The sequence below is a fragment of the Dicentrarchus labrax genome, unplaced genomic scaffold (assembly GCF_905237075.1).
Source record: "Dicentrarchus labrax unplaced genomic scaffold, dlabrax2021, whole genome shotgun sequence".
NCBI lineage: Eukaryota > Metazoa > Chordata > Actinopteri > Moronidae > Dicentrarchus > Dicentrarchus labrax.
Window position 1 is genome coordinate 9,593,910 of NW_026136717.1, and position 21,667 is coordinate 9,615,576.

Below are 21,667 nucleotides of genomic sequence, written 5' to 3' on the forward strand. Positions count from 1 at the left end.
TTCTTATACGATATAAATGACGCAAACACAATACCCGTTGTCAAACATCATTTTCACGACTTATTAAAACAAATTTGATGCTCTGTGCAGCCAAGTATTTGTTGTAAAACGTCACATTGTGCTTTTATGTTGTAGAGTGAACAGCTTAACTTCTGGCTTTCGTCGATGTGCTTTTAGCTAACTTAACAGGGCTGAGTCTGTCTGGCTCTGTGCGCATGCGTGAAAGAGAGGGGACCCATACACGTCAGCACAGGGATGTGGACCTGTGCCGTCTTTACAATGCATGCCTTTCAACATAATCTGCACACTGAGCATAAAAGCTTTCACTCTTATGATAAAAATAGATCCAAACGAGACTACATTTTTGCATAGCCTAATAGAATGTAGTAGGCTATATGGATGAGCACAAGAGAAGGAAATGAAACAGATGTCCTTAAACGTACTACTACAGGCAGATAGCTTTTAAAGTTAAATGGCCACACAACCTATATGCCTACATATGTGTAATGAACAGGGATATAGGCTGTGTACCACTGAGGTATAGTCCCTGAAAATAAATGATCTTATTTTGCACTCTTTGAGACATTAGATCATCCTGTTGTGAGAGGAACTGTAGGCTGCATTATATATAATTGAACAGTAATATTGCCTAAACAAATTAAATACAATAGTCTGAAAATGATTAACAAAACTTCTTAGAGTGATGACTGCATGTGTGCAATTTGGACTCCAGACTGTTGAACCATACCGCCCTGACAGTAAAGTAATGTCACATAATAAAAACAAACACTGTAGTAATAATAAAGCCAATCCATTCAGATTATGTAAATAACAAACAAGGATGCCAGCCTATCTGCTGCAATAGCCTAAAAATGAGATGGAATTACACAATTACTGGTAATATATAAGAAGATATGATATATATTAGAATATATAATATAGGCTAATTGAGGTAATCTATAATAGGAAATTAAAGACTATGGCTAACATGATTTAGGATTTCTCCTTCGGGATATTTAGACTTTTTAAGGCTTGTATGACTCTTTTCTGATTAAATTGGATGATAGTACTAAAAGTATCATGTAGTCGTTCTCCATTAGGATGTTAGAGCGTAAAAAAGTCCATGAGCTCTCCAAGACAAACCACGAGTTGCATGCAACGCCTGCAGGCGGGTCCGTGCGCAGTGACGTTTCTTGAGCGGGCTGGACTCAGGGAGAACTCAGATGATGGGGATTATACAGCGGTGTGTTGGAGGTGGTTTTTTGCAAAGTGCTGCTGGTCCGGCTGACAGTTCAATGAACGCGCTGTGGAGGTTTGGCTGAGGAACTGTGCGCAGCATGGGCACCGGGGATTACATCTGCGTAACGCTGCGGGGTGGTGCACCCTGGGGATTCACCCTGCGAGAGGGAGAGGGGGACACCTACAGACCTTTCTTAGTCTCCCAGGTATTTATCTATCTATCTGTATGTCTGTCTATCTGTCTTTGTGTTAGCTGTTTAGAATTTTTTCATATTAAAGTGTTAATTTGAGAGAGAACAGGATTATTCCAGAGTTTCGTTGTTATCAGACAGACGGCTTAATGAACCTTTTATTAATCTTATTGCAGAGATCCTATAAATTCTCCAGTTTGCTATAAAGGTTTTTAGTTTTTATTGAGTTTTGTCGACTAATTATGTGAAAAAATTACTTTATAAAATGTTGAACAAACTCTGGCAGGACTGGGAGAGAATTTATTCGGCAGCGGTGCGTGTCGCTGCATTTTTGTGTGCGTTGGCTGTGTTTTGGTGCGAGATTCCTCGGGACCCTTATATGGTCAAGGCCAAGAGAGAGAGAGCGAGAGAGCGTGTGTGTGAAGCTGAGGGCAGTGTGATCTGTTATCACTCACAAAGACTTCAGCGAGAAAGCAAAAGCACTTATTCAGACGAGTAACCATCCTGGAGAGTGAAAGGTATGTGCGTTATGCAGGAATATCGATGCAAACTAACAAAAAAGGAAAAGGTCAGCCCAACCTAAGATATGAGCATGCAGATATCACTTTAAAAAGAACATTCAAAAATGACAGGAGGTCAGGCAAATTATAACCACTTTGTCTACAAAATATTTGTTTAACCAGATAGTGTAGTAATAAACCTCACAGATAACAGTAGGTGCCCTATGATGATACTAGTAGTCCTTTTGACACACACTGTTGAAGTGAATATATTCATTTACATCACTCAATACTTTCAATACAGTAATCTACTTTTACAATTGATGAGGGTTTGTGTAAGTGTATTGATCATAACAAATACATTAGGTTACATTCAGAGGTTTCACTGCAGGTTGGTTGTCATGAACTCACTCATTAAAGGCATACATTTAATCATGAAAATGCTCAAATAAAAATGTCAGATTAACGTAGAAGCAGAGACCGCTGTGATGTAAATGTGCATTGAGAGAGGTAAAGCCAGATGCCTTTACTTTGAAGAGCTGCAGAGGCTCTATATATGGTATAGATGCATGTTCACAAGTGCTCAAGCCCACAGAGCCCTCATCAACTTGTCCTCCATGCAGTGAAAATGTAAATGTTTTTTTTAAACTGCATTCCTGCAACATCAAAGTCTCACCAGAAGAAAGCCTCTGAGTGCATTAATAGATCATTTTGATGACAGGCTCCTTACTTGTTTCAAACTAATTCTGAAGTACATGTGTGACTCTTATTGTGTTTTTTAGGTATTTGAATGTAATGATTATTTCCACATTTATTGGCATGAAATGGTCTCTTGTAATTCAGCAAGTGGCTGCACATCCACTGAGGCTTTAAATCAGCTTATTAACATCTGGTAAGTTGATTCTAAAGACTAAAATAAATCACTTGTCATTTATTACGGCATTTAGTGAGTCGCTTATGTCAGAATAAAAACATAAATTAACCGTTAATTGTTTTATTCCTTATCACTCTGTTATCTGTTGAAGATGTTTCCATAAATTGTTATAAAATATATGAACAAAATGACAAAAAGACAAAATCCCAAATTCTTTACACAAACTAATTGCCGTATATTCACAGCAACCCCCGAAGCCTGTTCATCATCATTTGTACAAATACCCCACAATGTTGTGTCTAGCATGAGCCAACATAATCATTACAAACTGCTATGCCAAAAATTAGCAGCAACAGCAAGGTTTAGAAAGCGAAACAATTGTGTAAGTCTGTGTCCTTCTCCCCATATGGGGGGAGTGCCTCCTACCTCTACTGCCTGTTCCACTTTCAATTTTCTCTTGAATTAACTGTCAAATGTTACTTGACATACATAACACTTTCACAGGAAGTGTTCTCATGTGTTACATAAGATACTTGTGATTCACTGCATTTAAGTGTATTTCAGTGAAGTAGCTAAATATGCCTCTAGGACAGGGGTTCTAGTCCACCTCATCTGGAAGGCATAACTCTAAACATACCTCCAAACTTTTCTTGTAGGAAGGACAGTGAACCAAGTCTGTCGGTTAAAAGTAAAAAAACAAAAAAAAAAAAAAAAAGCAAAAATACCAAGATCATGACAAAATACTCTTAACCTAGAAGCTCTCCTGTGTCTGATAAAATGTGGGTGTTTTTTAAAGCTTCTGTTGAATGTACTGGAAACTGTGTCTTGTTTTTTGAGGGAGAGAGATTGTTCAGTGTACTGACAGGCAGTACAGTGTAAGGGCATGGGGTATCCACTCTTAAAAGGTTCTTTCCATATAAGGAAGGGCAGTATTTTTCTTCTCATTTGGAGTCCTGGACTGAGTACAAAGTTGATGAGGTCACTTTATTTTTAAAGCTACAGAAACTGCATAATACAAAACTTTACATGTCTTTGCCCAAGAAACATAGAACAGTTAACATCTGAGCTATGGTAATAGTGGGATGCTTGTTTTGGATGTGTTGGCAAAAATACTCAACAGATATTCCAGAAAATAAATTGTTTATATCCTACCAACATGCACAGGAGACATTTTGGCCTGTTAATTACTAAGGTATGCCATCTTGGTATGTGGAATGTCAACATGCATCAGATCAGTTATGGAGCACTGAATGACAAAAACAAAGTAATCTTAATTAAAGTCTGAGACTTTTCAGAATCTTATAAGAACTAATCCAAATGTTATCCCCTTCCCTTTTAATTGTAGTCATAGTTTGAATTAGAGGTCTTCTTTGCCTGGGTTATCTTGGCCTTTTCAGTGCAAAGAGGGCTCTTGTTGCCGACGATTCAGTCCTAATTGTGCACCATAGGAACCTTATTAGGCTGCCAAACAATCAGCAAAATGCAGTTAGTGCATTCATTCAGTGTCGTTTTCCTGGAGTAAACAAAGTGCTTCACAGCTCCTTCCATCACTGGAGTTTTTGGCATTGGGTTTTTCAGCAAAACATCTACATTCTAGTCCTGGAAGAAAGCAGTGACCTCAGATGATGACAGTGCATGTTTTTTCCGTTTTTCTATTTCGAGTCATCTGAACAAATTAGGGCCAACGCTCCTAGAGATTTATATTTTGATGACATAGTTATGAGTTGCAGTGTTCTTGGCTGTGAATGCTCTTTGCCAGTGCCACCCAAAGTGAGGCCCAGTTTAATGGGACTCATTGGATTGTGAAAAAAGGATCATGTATAGTAATAATGTTTGTATATTTGTCCAAATAGGCATTTCAATTGTAATCCATCTTTAAACACATTTTAACATATTAAATCCATGTGATGGTTATAGTGACATTTGGGCAAAGTCATTTTAGCTCAAACTGAACTAAAGAATAAAAAAATAGAACAGAAGGCTGTAAAAGCACCCTACCCAAACACATCCGTGGCTGTACCGACCTTCCAACATTCAAATCACTCACAAAAACACATCTTTTTAAAATTGCTTTTAATGTTTAGCTTAGTCTGATGTGTTTTTAATGTTTTACTATTTGATGTTGTTTTGCTGCTTTTATGTTTTTATGTAAAGTGTCTTTGAGTATTTAGAAAAGCGCTTATAAATAAAATGTATTATTATTATTATTATTATTATTATTATTATTATTATTTACAATATATGCATAATACCATGCAACGCGTTAGCAGTAAGTTGGAAATTGTTGGCTGGTGAAGGGAATGTATGTTTGGATCAATGATTGAATTTAGTATCTTTTGTAGTTGAAGTTGTATATATATTAACTGTATTAGCCCAGGGAATGCAGATAGAAATCCTAAACTACAAAAACTAAACCCTCTAACCCTTGAAATGTTCCCACACCTCTCCTTTAAGACAAAAAGGAATAAATGAGTAAATAAAGACATTAAATGTAACTGTCCTCCCACATGGTGTGAGGGCTACCTGTAAGGCAGCTGGAAGATATTTTCCTGAAATGTAAAAACATAATTGCTTAAAGCTGCAAAGGGCAGGAACCGCCAGGAGCTATGTGGACACATTATGCAGTACTGTGTTTCCTGTGATTTTCTGTTGTATTTAAGCCTATTAAATAGATAATTTGAAAATGGGCAACCCAGGATAACACATGCATATAATGTTGTCTAATTGTGGCCCCCACGTGTTGTCAGTAGTAAATTGTGGCGCTCAGGGCAATGTGTATTTTTGGAAAGCGCTTTGTTTGAAAAAACTGGCCAACACTGTTTACTTTCTTCCCTTCTGACACCTAGAGAAGCATTTATTTGTTATGCTTTCCTGCACATGAGACTGTACCTTTTTTTCCAAGCAGTGTATGACATACAGGATTCAGACACTAGGCGGTATATGCCTCTTTTGAACTCTGCCTCACTGTCTGTGTATCTTTTGTGTTGCAAGGAGAGACAACGACAAATGTTTCCCCTCCTTTTTTGGAGCACGAGTGGTTGCCGTGGTGTTCCAGACAAACCATCCTCCCTGTAGTGAGGAGGGAGTCCCAATAGACAGGCACACAGGCTGCCATATAGGGCCTGTTTGCACACTGTTAACTCTTAAAAACTCAGAGTGGATTTATCTGAGATTTACCAGCTCTATAAAGTAACTCATAAAATATTTTTGTATATGTAGCAAAGTAGGCTCATTTTATTGCCTAGGATGTTGCTTATGTTAGACTCAGGCCTATGTGGTCCTGTGGTAAATAAGCAAGTAAGGTTCATCATTCTTATATGTTGGAACATATGTTTTGATTAAAGCAAAAACAAGTACAATTTGATTTTGCATCTCCCTTTGAAATACAAATAATAAAACAAAAGTCAAAGACAATCAAAAGTGTGTGTATATATATATATATATGATGAATGTTTCATCAGGATGGGTTTTTAATAGTCTTTCCCCATCCTTATTTTACTTTGATGCAGGGATTCTCCCCTTCTTCCTTTTGTAGTAAAAGATGTGTGTGTGTGTGTGTGTGTGTGTGTGTGTGTGTGTGTGTGTGTGTGTGTGTGTGTGTGTGTGTGTGTGTGTGTGTGTGTGTGTGTGTGTGTGTGTGTGCGCAGCGCCATCTAGTGGCAAGATTTCTTTACTGCAAGTATCTCAAGTTGGATGGATGTCCATGGAGGATGATTCTGCAGGAGTTAATTGGTGATTTCAATTCATGTGAAATTCCAAAATGTAAAATATAATTGCTATAAGGTGTTATATAATAAAAGGGTTTCTGGAAAAAAATTATAACATGATTTATCGTGATTTCATGAGGATTTTTAGATATTTCCTTTAATAAAGGAGAAAAGTTTCATGTGTTGCGCCAATGATTATGAAGAAGGACTGTTTGGTGTGTCATCCCCATGTGTTCTACTGTATTGTGACATTCTACATTTCCTTCTGTCTTCTGCCACTTTACCTTTATGAATGTACTATTATAATGAAAATCCAGCAAGGCACAAGAAAGCAACACAGACTTTCTGTGTGTTGTGCTGTTAAAATAAACATGGAGATGAACAGCCACAGTTTTGAAATGCCTGATCTCTGAGCTCTTAGCAGCTCCACAATTTATGTGGCTGCTGCCTGCCAGCAAGGTTTTCTGGGTAACAGCAACTTTAATATCAGAAATCGAGAAGACTGCTTTTGTTTAGTGATGGTGTGCTGACATAAATCAGCTTAAAGCGACTGCTGCCAAAGTTGCAAAGGAGCATTAACATGATCGATGGCTGAATAGCATGGTCATTTACTCATGTTCAGTGTCATCAAAGGTTAACATATTGACTCTGATGTATCATAAATGTAAATTCTTAAATGAATCCTAGGGGAATCAGCCAAGACAAAGATTAAGATACATGACCTCATTATGGTGAATGAATTGAGTTGTGGAGTCTTATCTCCTTCAGTACTTTAAGATTATTTTTATGGCATTTTTCTTTTTTTGACAGTTGACAGACAAGAAACATGGGGAAGAGAGCGAGAAGGATTATATGCAACAAGAATTAAAGTGGAGATGTCATGGTGTCCAAAACAAACACTCAGTATTGACACAACTAGTATTGATACATTTTGTAGTGGTTACCAGTCTCAATACATAATTGTAGTTTATTGCAGTTGCACTACATTATAAACCTTCTTTGTAAAGCTGTTTATTTTTCGTATTTGTAAAACATCTTAACATATTTCCTGAGAGCGTATACTGAAGTAATCATTCATACTCCTAGCTGTATAAGTGGCCTTTTGTGCAAAATTTATGGGGTATTTCTTTTTATTAAATCCTCTTATTAATGAACCATTTTATAGTCCTCAAGAACCAATTACAACTGAACAAAACCATCAGTCATTAGTTTAACTGTGTAAAGAGGTGCCCTTTAAATGGATCTGCACAGAGCTGGCCTGCAGCAATAATATGCAGCACCACGGTTAAAACACAAGGTAGACCTACATCTCTTGAATATCAGTGACACTGATTGTACATTGTAGTGTGAATTGCACAAATTGTTGCTCGCCTCTTAAGTGACCTGTTGATATACTTTTAGTTATTTACAAATGTTGTTGAATTAATTTGAAAAGGCCACTACCCCACCTTCCCTATCCTCATTTGATATCTCTCAAATATTAATGATCCAGTCAGAAAATGTGTTTTCAGCTGATTCACTCAGGATGTACTTCACGTAGGACTTCACAGGGAATTATATTACCCTTTACGCACATACATAGTCATCCATTGCCTGGTTTGAATTTAATACACATCAAAAGAGATAACCAATTAAGCATTCCTAGGAAGCCTCATTATATCTGTAGAGGCCATCAACATTGCACTTCGCTTAATGTTAGACATAAACCACTGTTTATTTACACACATTTTCTGTTTTATTATTTGCAGGCTGACTCTTGTCGGATAGAGTTCTTGTATTTAGGCTCCACTTAGAAGAAGACCTTTCTCATATTATTCTAAAGAGAATTAATAATGTATTCTTAATCCTTTTTATAGATGAAAAATACTGCTAAAATACTTTGTCCTCTTGCTTTTCCAGATAAAATGGATTTGTGACACTGACCTGGGGGCGAAGTTTCTATATTATGACCTTACTAGCAACTGACAACATTTTAAAGATGATTTATGTTGACTTCCTGTAAATAGCAGCACTGTCATAGCTGGCCTGAGTGTGAAGGTTATAGGACCATTCTCACACTTGGGGCTATGCTGATAACTGACCCGGTATGTGATATAGGTTTTTGTCCTCTTGCTATGATTTTGTTTTCCACAGGTAGAGGAAGGAGGCCGTGCCTTTCTGGCAGGAGTGCAGGAAGGTGACGAGGTGGTGTCACTCAATGGAGAGCCATGTGCCGATCTCACCCTTTTACGAGCCTTTGCGCTCATCGACACATCGATGGACTGTCTGCAGCTGCTAGTCAAAAGGTAGTGCCATGTACCACCTAGGAAATGAATGACAGTGAAGTGGTAAATCTGTGAATTGCAGAAAACACAACACACGATGTTTGAAAATGTCTGTACATTCAGTAACAGGACGATATCTGTGTATCATGACAACTGAGCCACGCAGTCCTTGGTGTTCACAACAGCAATGCAAAATGATTATGGCACCACTGTATTTGCATTTAGATAGCATGTTGTTTTATGACCTGTGCCCTTTTGCATAGTGTCAGCGAACCACTGACTGTCTGTGTATATATGTGCATTCATGTCTGTGTGTGTCTCAGTGAGTTAATGTGTGTGTCAGCCATGCTGACCTTCCAACCAACTTGACCAATGTATTACAGATTTGTGTGTCTTGATTGACATGCAGCTGCTCTGCCATTACTCAGTGGGTACTGCCAGTGTGTTTATCAGGTTGACGTGTCCTCAAATATTGCTGCATGCGCCTTAATGTGCCCACATTTAAACTGCAGAGGGATTTACAGTTGTTTTGAAGGCATATTAAAGTTGAATCTTGTTCTTGAATCTAGTTATTATCTGATTTAAATTCATGTTATTTGTGGCAGGACAATAAGTACAGGACAGGATTTGTATTAAAATTGTTTCTATGACTGCATGATTATAGGCTATTGTCTCTGTAGACTTGGAGAGCAGATGACCTCAGCTTATGTCAGCTTTTACTTCCTCAACTATCCAATAGCTCCATTCCACAGTGATGATGTATTGCTCATTGCAATGATATGTAATGTAATGCAAAGTAATTTAATGAGCAAAACATAGACCGCTGCATAGACATTTTGTTTTTGTCTGAAATTCACTTCAAAACCCATTGACTGTTCAAAAAACAAACAATATAAGGTGTAGCAATGTCTCTTATTTATGTTAATGATCAAAAGTGGTTCTTAAAAGAATAAAACCTGCACCTCACTCATTCCTGTTCTCTGTCCTCTTAAAGATACTGCACTACTCCCCCAGAACTCTATGAATCAGAAGAGACATACTGTGGTCAGAGGGACTGCTCTGGTACAGCTTCAGAGAGCACCACCCTCCATATCTTCTCCCCAAAGCACAGGTCCCAAAGCCCAAGGGAGCTGTACATATCTGAATCCCAGGACGAAGCCTACTATGGGGAGTCAGATAGTGACACAGTGTTTCCCAAGGGACCCCAGCTGCTTTGCACCCAGCTACATCTACCCTCATCTGGTGATCGGAGAGGCCAGGAGCCTTTTTTTAAAGAAAATGATGAAGAAGTACGGCAGTGCTTCTCCCCAGGGGACATGGTCGAGCTCCAGGTGTCCCTTTCTGAGCAAACATTGGACGATGTGGGCTGCACCTCTCTTGGGAGTGCTCTTGGGATCCAGGGAGAACTCTCAAACAGAGAATCTGTTGAGACAATCCACAAAACCACCACAACACACTATGTGCCGTGCTCTGTCAGAGAGCCGCTCGGACAGCACGGAGTGGTGCTCAGCTCTCCTTCGATGCTGGGGCAGGTGGAGGTCATTTTGCAGCAACCAGCAGCATCAGGAGCAGGGAGGGGCATCCTGAGTGTGGGTGGCCCCAGGGTCAGTGGAAGTGTTGGATCCCAAAGCGAAGGAGAAGAAGGCGGAGGGCACTGTGAGGTAGTTCCTGGGTCTTATACTGTCTCATTTGGAATTCCCTCAGAAGAGGCGGCAGCAGCAGAAGAGCAGGACTCTGGTTCTGAGGGGGATCAAGACAAACCCAACAAGCATCGGGCAAAACACGCCAGTAAGTACCTATGGACCATTAACATTTGTACACTGGAGTAATGTCTCTGTCTGCATTCCTTCTTTGTGTGTGTGAGTGTATGGGTAATAAGGATCTATTCTTTAAAGGGGAATCTGCAAGCTAATAGGTTAACACTGAATTGCATTTGTCAACAACACATGTGCATTCCAAACCCTGATGTCCAGTGTGTGTACCCCTTAAAATAGCATGTGTCTGTCACTGCAGTTGGAGGAGGGTGCTCATTCCTTTGAATGGAAGCAGATACATCCGGGTCAAACCTAAACAGAATCAAAGCGATAGTAAGGAGCATAGTGCAAATAGGATGTTGAAAGTCAACAAGTTTTAAATATAATATATAAAATTCAAAAAGACATTGATCATGTGTTGAAAGCCACTACCCAATATAAAATACATTAAACTATCCCTTTGAAGAGGTTTGATCATGAATATGGATACTTAAACGTTCCTCAGAGCTGTGTTGAAGACATAAATATAACACCAGCACGCTGATGATGCCTGCAGAAGTGGTCCTTTGACAGACACGAGCATGTGCTCCCCCAGCCCGTTACCTGATCCTTTCAAACTGAGTGCTTTAACTGAGCTAAAAAAGTGAGTCCGTTGCTCACTCCCGCTGTCCCTCCACCTTCAGGTTAGTCTTGCAGGAATATAAAAAACTAAACCTACGTATTATTTTATTACTGACTTGCATTGTTGGATAATTTGAGAGTGGGTTTGTCGTGTGTTGTCTGTTGGTCAAAGTATCAGAAAAATGTAACAGATTTGAGAACAGAAGATTGTAAGTGGACAGCTTTCGAACTTACAGATAAGGACTGGTAAAGACGCTCTGGTCCTGGTGGATTTATTGCATGAAGGCTATCTTTAATCTTTCTCAGTTCCTATTCCTGGCTACTTTATGGATGAACTGTTTTAATGTGGTTCATTGTCTGTGAACAAATGAGGATATTAGACATGGGTCAGAGAATTTAATAATTGCTTTATGGGTTGATGTTTTATGTTCAACTGAATAGCTAATTTGGAGTAATACAATCACAAATGAGGAAAAGTACCTAGCTATATGTGGATAATAATTTAGTTTACAGAATATTTGTTGTGTGTTCAAATCAGCTAAACAGTGCATATAGTATTAACCATTTATTAGTCTGTTGTCATTTCTGCTTCTGCTTTTACTGAGAACATGGGAGATATTTTTAAAATGTATTTTTTGCAGAAGGTCAGTATCAGTGTAAAGTTACAATCTCAAAGGAATTGCTTTGTGCCTTGCTTAACTTTTTTTTAAAACTTGATTTATTTTTAAAACCTGATCTATCAACATGTTATTTGTGCAAGCTCTATTTTTACTTTTTAGATGATGTGAACCAAAATGGGGTTTATATGGTAAAATATAATTTGATTTTTCAACTGATATTCAGGGTGCATATTATAAAGAAAATATATAAATAAATTCATAATTTAGAGCTATTTTGTCAATTACATGTTGAATGCGGAAACCGATCAAAGAGCTGAAAAGTACAAACAAACTAATAACACAGGAAATCAAGCTATTTAAGAATTGAATTTTTTTTCCAAAATATACTCTTAACAGATGAAAAAGTTTGAGTTGATCTTTATTCCATTGTATGTTATTAATACCTATAATTTAACATGCAATCCACCCAAGAGATTATTTTGATTACCCTGTCAATGACCCTTTATTTTAAACACTGAACTCTCTCTTTTCCTTCTCAATACAGGGCTCAGGCGTAGCGAGAGTCTCTCTGAGAAGCAGGTGAAAGAGGCCAAGTCCAAATGTAAACGTATTGCTCTCCTTCTTACGGCTGCTCCACCCAACCCCAACAACAAGGGGGTGTTGATGTTCAAGAAACATCGGCAGAGGGCCAAGAAATACACACTTGTAAGCTACGGCACAGGAGAAGACGAACCAGAGTACAGCGACGAAGACGAGGAAAACGAAGACGACAAACAAGAAACCCACACTGTTGAATTTACCCTTCTGGCTCCTAGTGATTCTGACAAGCATTTCCTTACTAATGCCCATAGTAGCAAAGGTGTGCTAACCATCAACTGGGACAAGGGTCTCCTTGAAATTGAAAGGAACCTGAACAACCAAGCAGAGATGGAATGTTTGCCTGAAACCAAGGGAAAGGGTGCCCTAATGTTTGCTCAACGGCGTCAGAGAATGGATGAGATTTCTGCTGAACATGAGGAGCTTAGGCGCCACGGGATGCCAGTGGAAGGGGTGCCGGAGGCTGAAAAGAAGATAGCGGAACACTCCTACATGCAGTCCACAACAGAGGGCCATGCTTACATGGATGTAAATATACACCAACAAAGCCAACAGCAACAACAGTACCAGCAATATCAGGAGCAGCAGTACTATGCGCAACAACAGAACTACCAACAACAACAATACCAACAACAGTATCAGCAGCAGCAGTATGAACAACAACATTATCAACAACAGCAAATGTATCAGCAGCAGCAGCAGCAAGAATATCAAGAGCAACAGCAAATGCAGCACTATTCTACAAACATCAATGGCACAGTCCAACATCAAACCAGTGAAATGCAGAGTTCTTTCAACAATAGTACTGCAAAGCCTTTCTCAGCAGAAAACATGGCGGCTACCCCTTATTCTCCCGCAATGAGTGGGACCAATCAAGATTCCGTGGGCCAAGGAGAGCAGATAGCTTCCCGCGATGAGCGCATTTCTACCCCTGCAATTAAGACTGGCCTTTTGATGGATGCAAGGAAAAGAAACACTGGCAAACCTATGTTCACTTTTAAGGAAGCACCAAAAGTGTCACCGAACCCAGTATTGCTAAACCTTCTCAACAGGAGTGATAAGAAGTTGGGTTTTGAGTCAGGACCTGAGGAAGACTACCTTAGCCTTGGGGCTGAGGCTTGTAATTTTCTCCAGGCTTCAGTTAAACACAAGATTCCACCACCAGTGGCTCCAAAGCCTATGATCAATCCCAACTCTCCTCCTTGGTCCCCACAGATAGAAGAGACCAACCAGGACATGCCTCAACAAGCTGAAAATAGTGTATCCACACCTGCTGCAGCCCCCACCACAGAGAGTGCCTCTGCTCCTGAACTAGAGCCAACCCCTGCACCTGCCCCTGAGCCCTCCCCCCCTCCTGCCCCTCAGGAGGCTCCTGCCAGCACAACCACAAAGGAACAGCACACATGGACTCCCCCAGAGCCTGAATCTCAACAACAGCCTCTGCAAGTGACAGCTCAAGATGAAAATGGTCATATGAATTCTAGCCTGCAGCCAGAGCCTGCTCCTGTGACTAACTGGGCTGCAGCACAAACACAAGCACAACAGCCACCAACTAATTCTTGGCATCCAGCTCAAGTGCAGCCCCAGGAACCACGTCCAAGTCAGTCCCCAACACAGCCACCTTGGGTGACACGTCAGCCTACTCAGACCCAAGCACAGCCTCAAACCTCGACAAATACTTGGACGCCTCAAATTCAGCCATCTTGGAGTCAAGAGCAGGCACAAGCCCAGACACATGCTCAGCAATCCTGGGCCCAGCCTCAAGAGCAGTTACAGGTTCAGCCACAGGTTCAGCCACCCTGGACACACTCTCATGAGCAGCCAAATCTGCAGCAGATGCAACCAACTTGGGTTCAACCTCAAGAACCAATGCAACAGCAGCCCCAGCCCCCATGGGTACAGCCATCACAAACAGACTCTCAGCATCAACCACCATGGGTGCAACAACCCCAGCAAAATTCCCAAGCACAACCTCCTTGGGTTCAACAGGTTCAGCCAGAATCCCAGCAACAACCACCATGGGTTCAGCAACCACAACACCAGGCTCTACAGCAAGCATGGCCACAGGCCCAAGCACAAGGTCAGCCACAACCACCTTGGGTCTCAGCTCAGCCCCAGCAGCAACAGCAACCCTCAATTAATGTATGGTCTCCATCACAAACTCAAGCCCAGGTTCAGCCACCTTGGATCCAAGCAGCCCAAGCACAACCTCAGCCACAGCCCCAAGCCAATTTAAATCCATGGGCGCCAGTGCCTACCCAGGCTCAGTCCCAACCCTCATGGGCCCAGCACCCTTCGGAACATGGTCAGCACCCCATGGGTTCTTGGGCCCAAGAGCAAAATCAGGCCCAACATCAACCACCTTGGGCTCAAACAGTTCCACCCCAGTCCACACCACAGCCAAACTGGCAACAGTCGACTTCAAAGACTCCATCACAGCCACCAATAAATACATGGCCTTCAGCTCAGACACAACCTCAGACACCTGTTAATACCTGGGCACCACAATCACAGCAAACACCTGTGAATGTTTCCCCGTCAATGGTTAACACTCGTCCCTCTCCAAAACCTTGGCATCCACCACAAAATGCCCCACAAAACCGGACCCCTCCACCTCCTCCACCGCGAATGCAGTCTTTTACCATTGGTCAAAGAGCTTTATCACCCATCAACCCAATGGCCACTGTCTTAAACCCATCATCCCAAGGTTCAGCGTTTGAGATGCCAGCAGTCAAAGGGAAAGGAGCTGATATGTTTGCCAAGAGGCAATCTCGTATGGAGAAGTTTGTTGTGGACTCTGAGACTGTTCAAGCAAACAAAGCCAGCCGGCCAACATCGCCAGTTGCTTCCTTACCAAACGAGTGGAAATATACACCCAATGTACGTGCTCCACCTTCACGGGCATATAATCCTATTCAATCCCCTTCTTATCCTCCAGCAGCAACAAAACAACCGCCTCCAAGTGTCCCTTCAAACAAAGCCAAGAAAAAAGGCAAAGGGGAGCAAAAGCCTGCCCCTAAACCCCTTAATGTTATAGATGTTATGAAGCATCAACCTTATCAACTCAGTTCCGCACTCTTTACCTTTGGCCCATCAGCAGAGGCGGCCAAGCCCCCTGCACCTCAACCCGAATGTCCACCTCCTAACCCTCCTGTCGAAAACCAACCAATTAGATATGAGCAAATGGCCCCCATCCAGCCAGGTGGACCATTTAATGCCCCATACCCCCATCAATCTTATGGGATGCCCATGCAGCCTATGATGCATGATGGCAACTACCAGCAAAACCCAGCTAATATTTATCCTCCCTCCAACCCTTATCAACAAGCTGCTGGTGGTCCATACCAGCAGGCATATAACCAACAGTATCAGCAACCTGCCCCACCTGCTTATCATCCCCAAGCTCCTCAGTCTCCAAACTCTCCCTACCAACAGGCACCTCAAGCCCCTTACCAACCAGCCAATAGCCCTCCCTACCTGGCAACTCCCTCAGTACCTTACCAGCCACCGCCTCCCAGTAGCTATGTTGTTCCTAGTTTTCCTGTAGCTGCAAGACCAGAATCTGCATCAGGTGGCAACCCTGTAGCTGCTCCTAAACCTAAATTTACAGCTAAAAAGAGCTCAGCTCAGGTGTGGAAGCCTACAGCAGTTGATAAAGAGTGATTCTGGTAGATTCATGAGCTGCTTAGTGTCTGCTTGAGCCAAGGGGTTGGTGCTCTTGTAGTCCACAGCCAAGTGGACTATTTTGAGCATATAAACTTGCTTTTGCAATGACTACTGTCACCTCTACTTGCTCTTGTTATTGTCATAGCACAGAGCTAGATGGTTTTCAGAATTTTGAAAACTAATGTGAATGTCATTACAAATTAAGAACATAAGAATAAGAACCAACTGTAAGTATATTTTATCAGACACAAATGAGTTAAGAAGCATGTGCATTTTGACATGTTCACAGAAAATGATGCACATGGAAACTTCCACCATAAATTAATGTAATTTTATGAGGAAGAATCTAAAGCGGTGGCAATATAAGAATGTAGGGGAGCGTGATGCTAAGTAAGAATTGAAAGGAAGGAGTGAGAGAAAAAAGCAATCAGAAGCAAACAGTGACAAGAGGAAGTTGATTTTTGGAAAGAGGAAACTGCTAAATGTGGCTAATCTTATTTGATAAACAACCTATATATACAATAAAGCTAAATTAAAAAAATTCTATGAATAAAGTAAAAATAAAAGTAAAGTAGTGAGGGAGAGGGGTGGGGTCTGGGGTGTGTAATGATACCAAGCAGAAGGCTAAATTTGCAGTGTCAGTGATGTCATAACTGCAGAGATTATGTCACAACTCTGTGGGGTTTCAAGTAAATGCTGGGGACTACAGCAATACGCCTGACAAAAAGTGACAAAGAACACTGTCACTTGCTTGAACTTCAAGTGTTTGAATCGTGAACAATTTATTCTTCAGTGGCTTTCCCCAGTGTCTTTTCTATAGCACCTACTTAAGGGGTTAATTTTATTTTAAGATTTTTACCAGCTGTTGCATCATGTTAGATGCTATATTTAAACTGCCTCAAGGGAGGGAGTGCTGAGGTGCAGCGATAGTAGACTTAAATTTCAATTTAAGCCAATGACCGCAACTATATCTCAGGCCCTCGTAGTATTTTTTCTGATAACAGAAAAATATAAAGTATTGCCCACTCTAGCAGTTTCACTCTTCCGTGCATCTTTTTCTGCTTTTATTTTATATGACTAGATGATAAATGATTAACAAAAGATGATTTACTGAAGGGATAACCAGCCTGGTAATGTTCACAAATATATTTTTGGTACAGGGCTGCTTTTGTTCTTCATTTTCTTTTTCCTTTTCTTTTGTGTGTTTCTCTTCATAGTGCACTTTCTGTATGATTCACTGCAGTGCCATTAAAATGTCTTTTATCCTTGTTTGGCTTTCCTTTATTTTGTCCTTTAAGCATGCCTTTGGTTTCTTCTATTTCTAGTCTCTTTTCTTTTCATCTCACTGAATTTAAACCTTTTCTCCACCTGTACTATAAATAATTACTTTATAACTTTAGGTTATTCTAAGAGATAAGCATTTCAGCCACAAATCAATCCATTTCTATGTAATTTACCATCATATTAGACACACATGTTCACTTAATGTTTGCAGTGGTTCAAAATAAATCAGTTTTTAATAATAAAACAGAATACAATTTGTACTCAATAAAGAGCTTGCTAACATCAGCCAAAAACATCTCATTATCCAAATCAACTACTTTTACAACAATTGATGTGAATGCTTGAGAAACACATTCCTACAGAATGACTACCTGATGATGCATTTATGAAGGGTATTATTAGATTGGTGACCTCACTGAAGACAGGCGAGCTCACTGGATAAATCTGGAGGTCAAGTGAGTGGCCCTCGCTGAAATGTATATCCATGTTGTGTCATGCATTTTCTCAAAGGGCAGTTATTTGTTAAGTGGACATTTAATATCAAATGGTGTCTTAAGTTGGCAGATTTCTGTAGCTCTAGCTGGAGGAATTTGATTCCTACTCAGATGGCAAGAGTTGACCCCCATCACCTAATTGGTTGATTGCACATGCGCCTTTATATCAGCCATACTTGATTTTCAGTGTGCTCTGATGTGGTCTAATTTTCATTTTCTACATATAGATTAATGTCCAAGATTTTTGCTCTCAAATATACTTTGACCAGAAACCCCAAAGAAAACCTTATGTAACACTGTATATGTAGACTATTTTGAACACTTGTCTCCAAAAAGAAGCCTGTGCATGCACATTATAATGGACACCAACTCTTAGAACCTGCTCAGGCCCCATTTCTGAGATATATGTTCTGCAGAATGACAGCTAGATAATAGACATAAACAATGTGAGGCAAATATATAGTCACAATCTACTCCATGAAAATATGACCTTAGATTGTCTACTACTCATACGTTCTTGTGTCTGCCTTAATCCAGGATAACGCTGCCACATGCATTTTAGGCCTACCAGATACCTGAGTCAGCAGATAATTTATTCCCCCTTGACTCATTCAGCTGCATTTTTCTTTTCTTTTTTTTTATTACTGCACTTTCCTCTATTCTGTGCTTTCATTTTTGCCACCTATTCCCATCTGCTGATCTTACCCATCTTTCACCAGATGATGGCAGCACTGCCTTTTCTGCATGTCTGTAATGTCAGAGTCAATGAATGGTACAGAGGTGCTTTGTCACCCCACATAACCCATGGCTGTCTAGGCACCCTAATGGAGATTTTAGTATTGAGCATTTAGCAGTTTCACCGTCATACTTTCAATGTGTTGCTGTCTAGTAAAGCAGATCGAATGATAACAAGCTGAATGTGGCTGAATGTGGCTTACTGTGGGAAGCCCAGGCACTCTCATAAACCAGTTGTTCTAAGAAATAAAATGGCAGTTCACTCAGTTTGGACAAATGCTAAAGCACTGGGTTGAGGAGACTAACACAATAAGTTTAAAAGAAAAAGTTTAACAGAGCTTTAATGATAGTGAATTTTTCTGACTTTTATGGTTTTACATAAAGAATAAAACAAACAAATATTTTTAACATGAAATACAACATTAGAGAATTACAGTACTTAAAAGAAATGTGTTGACAAAGAGCTACTCTATCTTCCAACATTTTCCAAGCTGATTTGATTTGGCCAGACGGCTGGTCAGCCAAACAAAAATGAGCCCTTACTAAAATAAATATGTCTGGATCTTTCTTTACAGGCACTTGGCAGGAGCTACTCCCTCTCCCCATCAGCCAGAGTACCATCCACGGGCCAGAAGTCAGCTTCGGCTTCTTCCTCCCCAAAGCCTCCAGCTCGGGGCTTCTCATCTCCCTTAGCAAGGCAGACCTCCTGGCTGGAGAAGGGCCACAAACCCCCTACGCCCTGGGAGGCTGCCTCTCGGCATCCAATGGGCCTGGTGGATGAAGCATTTGCTTTCCAGAACCTCCAGCAAACCCTCGCCTCAAACGTCCGCCTGGCAGCCCAGCGCAAAATGCTGCCCGAGCCCCCAGCAGAGTGGAAGGCCAAGGTTTCTTACCAAGCCCCGCAGAAAACAGGCAGCCACACCTGGAGTCAGAGCCAAAGCCGCAGTTATAGTCGAGCTCCACTACCATCATTTGTGTCCCCAACACGGAGCATTGTCTCCACTCCTGCCAGTCATGCTGGTTACAGGTCTCTACCCAGACAGTGGCAGCCTCAGAGGTCTGTGGCAGAGGCAAATCTGGGCCCCTCAGTTTCCTACTCTGAGCACAAGAGGCCCATGGGGAAGCAAGCTTACAAGTCTGTGTACACCAGCAACACTTGGAGTTGGAAGCGGTAGGAGTCAACCTGTGTGACCTTAAATGAGTAAAATCCTATTACTTACTGATTTTATAACAGATTCAAGTGCAGTTAGAGCATTTCCTATAACAATAACAACAATATGGTGTGTGAGGAGAGTGAGCTAATGTATGATGAAGTGGACATTTGGAAAGATTGCTGGATTTCTCCTGGTTTTGACATGCTAACAGCGTTTTAAAAACATGCTTTGTACTTTTTGATGTTGAATCTTTAATATAAAATATTTTAGATGAAATCTATGCATGCCATAATCAAATGTGAAAATAGATGATTACTTCAACAATGTATGGAGACATTATACCATTAACATTTAACTGACAACTTTTGAGCTTGGTTAATACACTGAAGTGGGCCTGTTATTCATTAGATGAGGCAATGAGTATGTTGTTTAGAATGGATATAATAGATCTGAATGGACATGTTTGGTACAAAATAAGTGGAGAGATTTGAAGGATTGTATCGTAACCGTATATCTGGAGATAACTATAAATGTTGACTGTTCAGTGAACCTCTCAGAATATACAAAATAGGTGATTATGGGGTCCTGAGAAAAGAGATATGTGAGGATACTGAAAGAGAGAAAGAAGCAGTGACCTACCCATCATATAGTATATAAGTTGCTTTACCTCTTGAATTGTTGTCAGCTTGTGGATGGAGTTTCTGTTCATACTTTTTAAATTTTCTGCTGTGGATGTATGTATCTAGCATGCTGGTTCTTGCAGTGATGGTGCACTTATTTTTGGATGGTTTTGTTTGATTTTTAATCCGTGAAACTTGAGTGTGGTGGAGAACTCGTTTCACTGTCAGAATACAATTAGAGATGCATTAGAAGTGAGGCTTAAAACTTGGAGAAAGGTTAGTGCTATAACTCAGAATGTTGTGGGCGGACATGTCGTTATGTAAGCTCTAATAAGTGAGATTAATTCACGTATTTACCAGGTGCATTTTAATTAGCGCATTAGCATGTGGCCATTAACTACTCAGAGAGAGGGAGAAGATGAGAAGCAGAAACTAGGACATCTTTTCTCCCGTTACAGTTTTCCAAGACCTTTTCTTTAGGAATCTGGAATGATTTGTCACATTGCAGCACACAGTATGTAGATGGAAAATGGGGTTTAGTTGGGGGTAAAAGATAACTTGAGGAATGTCCTAATTACGGCTACAAAAAAAGATTGTTTTAGTTTATGATAGGTTTACTGACACTGGGAGAATTGCTTACAGTATGTAATGGGTTTGTGGCTTGTGCTTGGTTTGGGATTTTGCTATAAACTTGTAATCATCTCCAAAGATAAAAGCAATGTTGGTGTTTCCACAGAGCGTACATAATGTCCTAATGTGATTCTCACCAAGCAGTCTCATAAACATAAATAAGATTTATCACACAGCATTGTGTTGTGTCTCAGCTGCCTCACTGAGCATCATACAATAGTGTATCTGTGATAATTACACTGTATTGCTTATTATGGTAACAATACAATACCAGTAATCAATTTCTTTTCCAAACTAATTCAGATATGGATTCAAATAAAGGGTAAATGAAAATAAATACAGACAAATAACACTATTTTACAAATTGCACTGTGTTTTTGTGCTCTTTGCTGTGTTCCAAGCATGAAATACTTGGCTGTGGGCCATTTGTTGTTTGCTGTACCATCCCATGAAGCTTTTTGTATGATGTGTTGTCTGGAATAGTCACTCGCTTTGTATCCAGGGGAGGGGTTGGTGGGGACTTGTTCCCATGGTGACCACCAGTTACATAATAACAGTGGGTACCTACTGTAGCTGAACCATTAGAGAATGAGGACACAGAGGGAGATGATAAACAGAAATTATTTCTATACCAATTTAGATTTTGAAAATGCTGTGCGGGATTCAAATCTTATTAAAAAGGGTGGAGCTTGACTCAAAGTATGAACAAGCATTAAA

The 21,667-nt window shown here is 40.4% G+C and overlaps 1 protein-coding gene across 2 annotated transcripts; it reads left to right on the plus strand.

Annotated features, from left to right (window-relative positions):
* The first annotated feature begins 1,218 nt into the window (after nucleotides 1–1,218).
* LOC127379626 (synaptopodin-2) lies at nucleotides 1,219–21,305 on the plus strand. Of its 2 annotated transcripts, XM_051429477.1 has the most exons (5): nucleotides 1,219–1,445; nucleotides 8,645–8,796; nucleotides 9,770–10,563; nucleotides 12,315–15,247; nucleotides 19,122–21,305. In XM_051429477.1, exons 1-5 carry the CDS (start codon nucleotides 1,338–1,340, stop codon nucleotides 19,719–19,721), a joined length of 4,587 nt encoding a protein of 1,528 aa, XP_051285437.1. In that variant the 5' UTR covers nucleotides 1,219–1,337; the 3' UTR covers nucleotides 19,722–21,305. The 2 variants fall into 2 exon arrangements, with proteins under 2 accessions (XP_051285437.1, XP_051285436.1); XM_051429476.1 differs by lacking the exon at nucleotides 19,122–21,305 and having other exon boundaries at nucleotides 1,222–1,445; nucleotides 12,315–17,302.
* Nucleotides 21,306–21,667: the final 362 nt, after the last annotated feature.

What these genes read in the sequence shown, in the direction of transcription:
- LOC127379626 (XM_051429476.1), top strand. Translation starts at nt 1,338, where the DNA reads ATGGGCACCGGGGATTACATCTGCGTAACGCTGCGGGGTGGTGCACCC. An exon ending in GACCTTTCTTAGTCTCCCAG is followed by an intron (nt 1,446 to 8,644) that starts GTATTTATCTAT and finishes TGTTTTCCACAG; the next exon opens with GTAGAGGAAGGAGGCCGTGC. An exon ending in GCATCGGGCAAAACACGCCA is followed by an intron (nt 10,564 to 12,314) that starts GTAAGTACCTAT and finishes TTCTCAATACAG; the next exon opens with GGCTCAGGCGTAGCGAGAGT.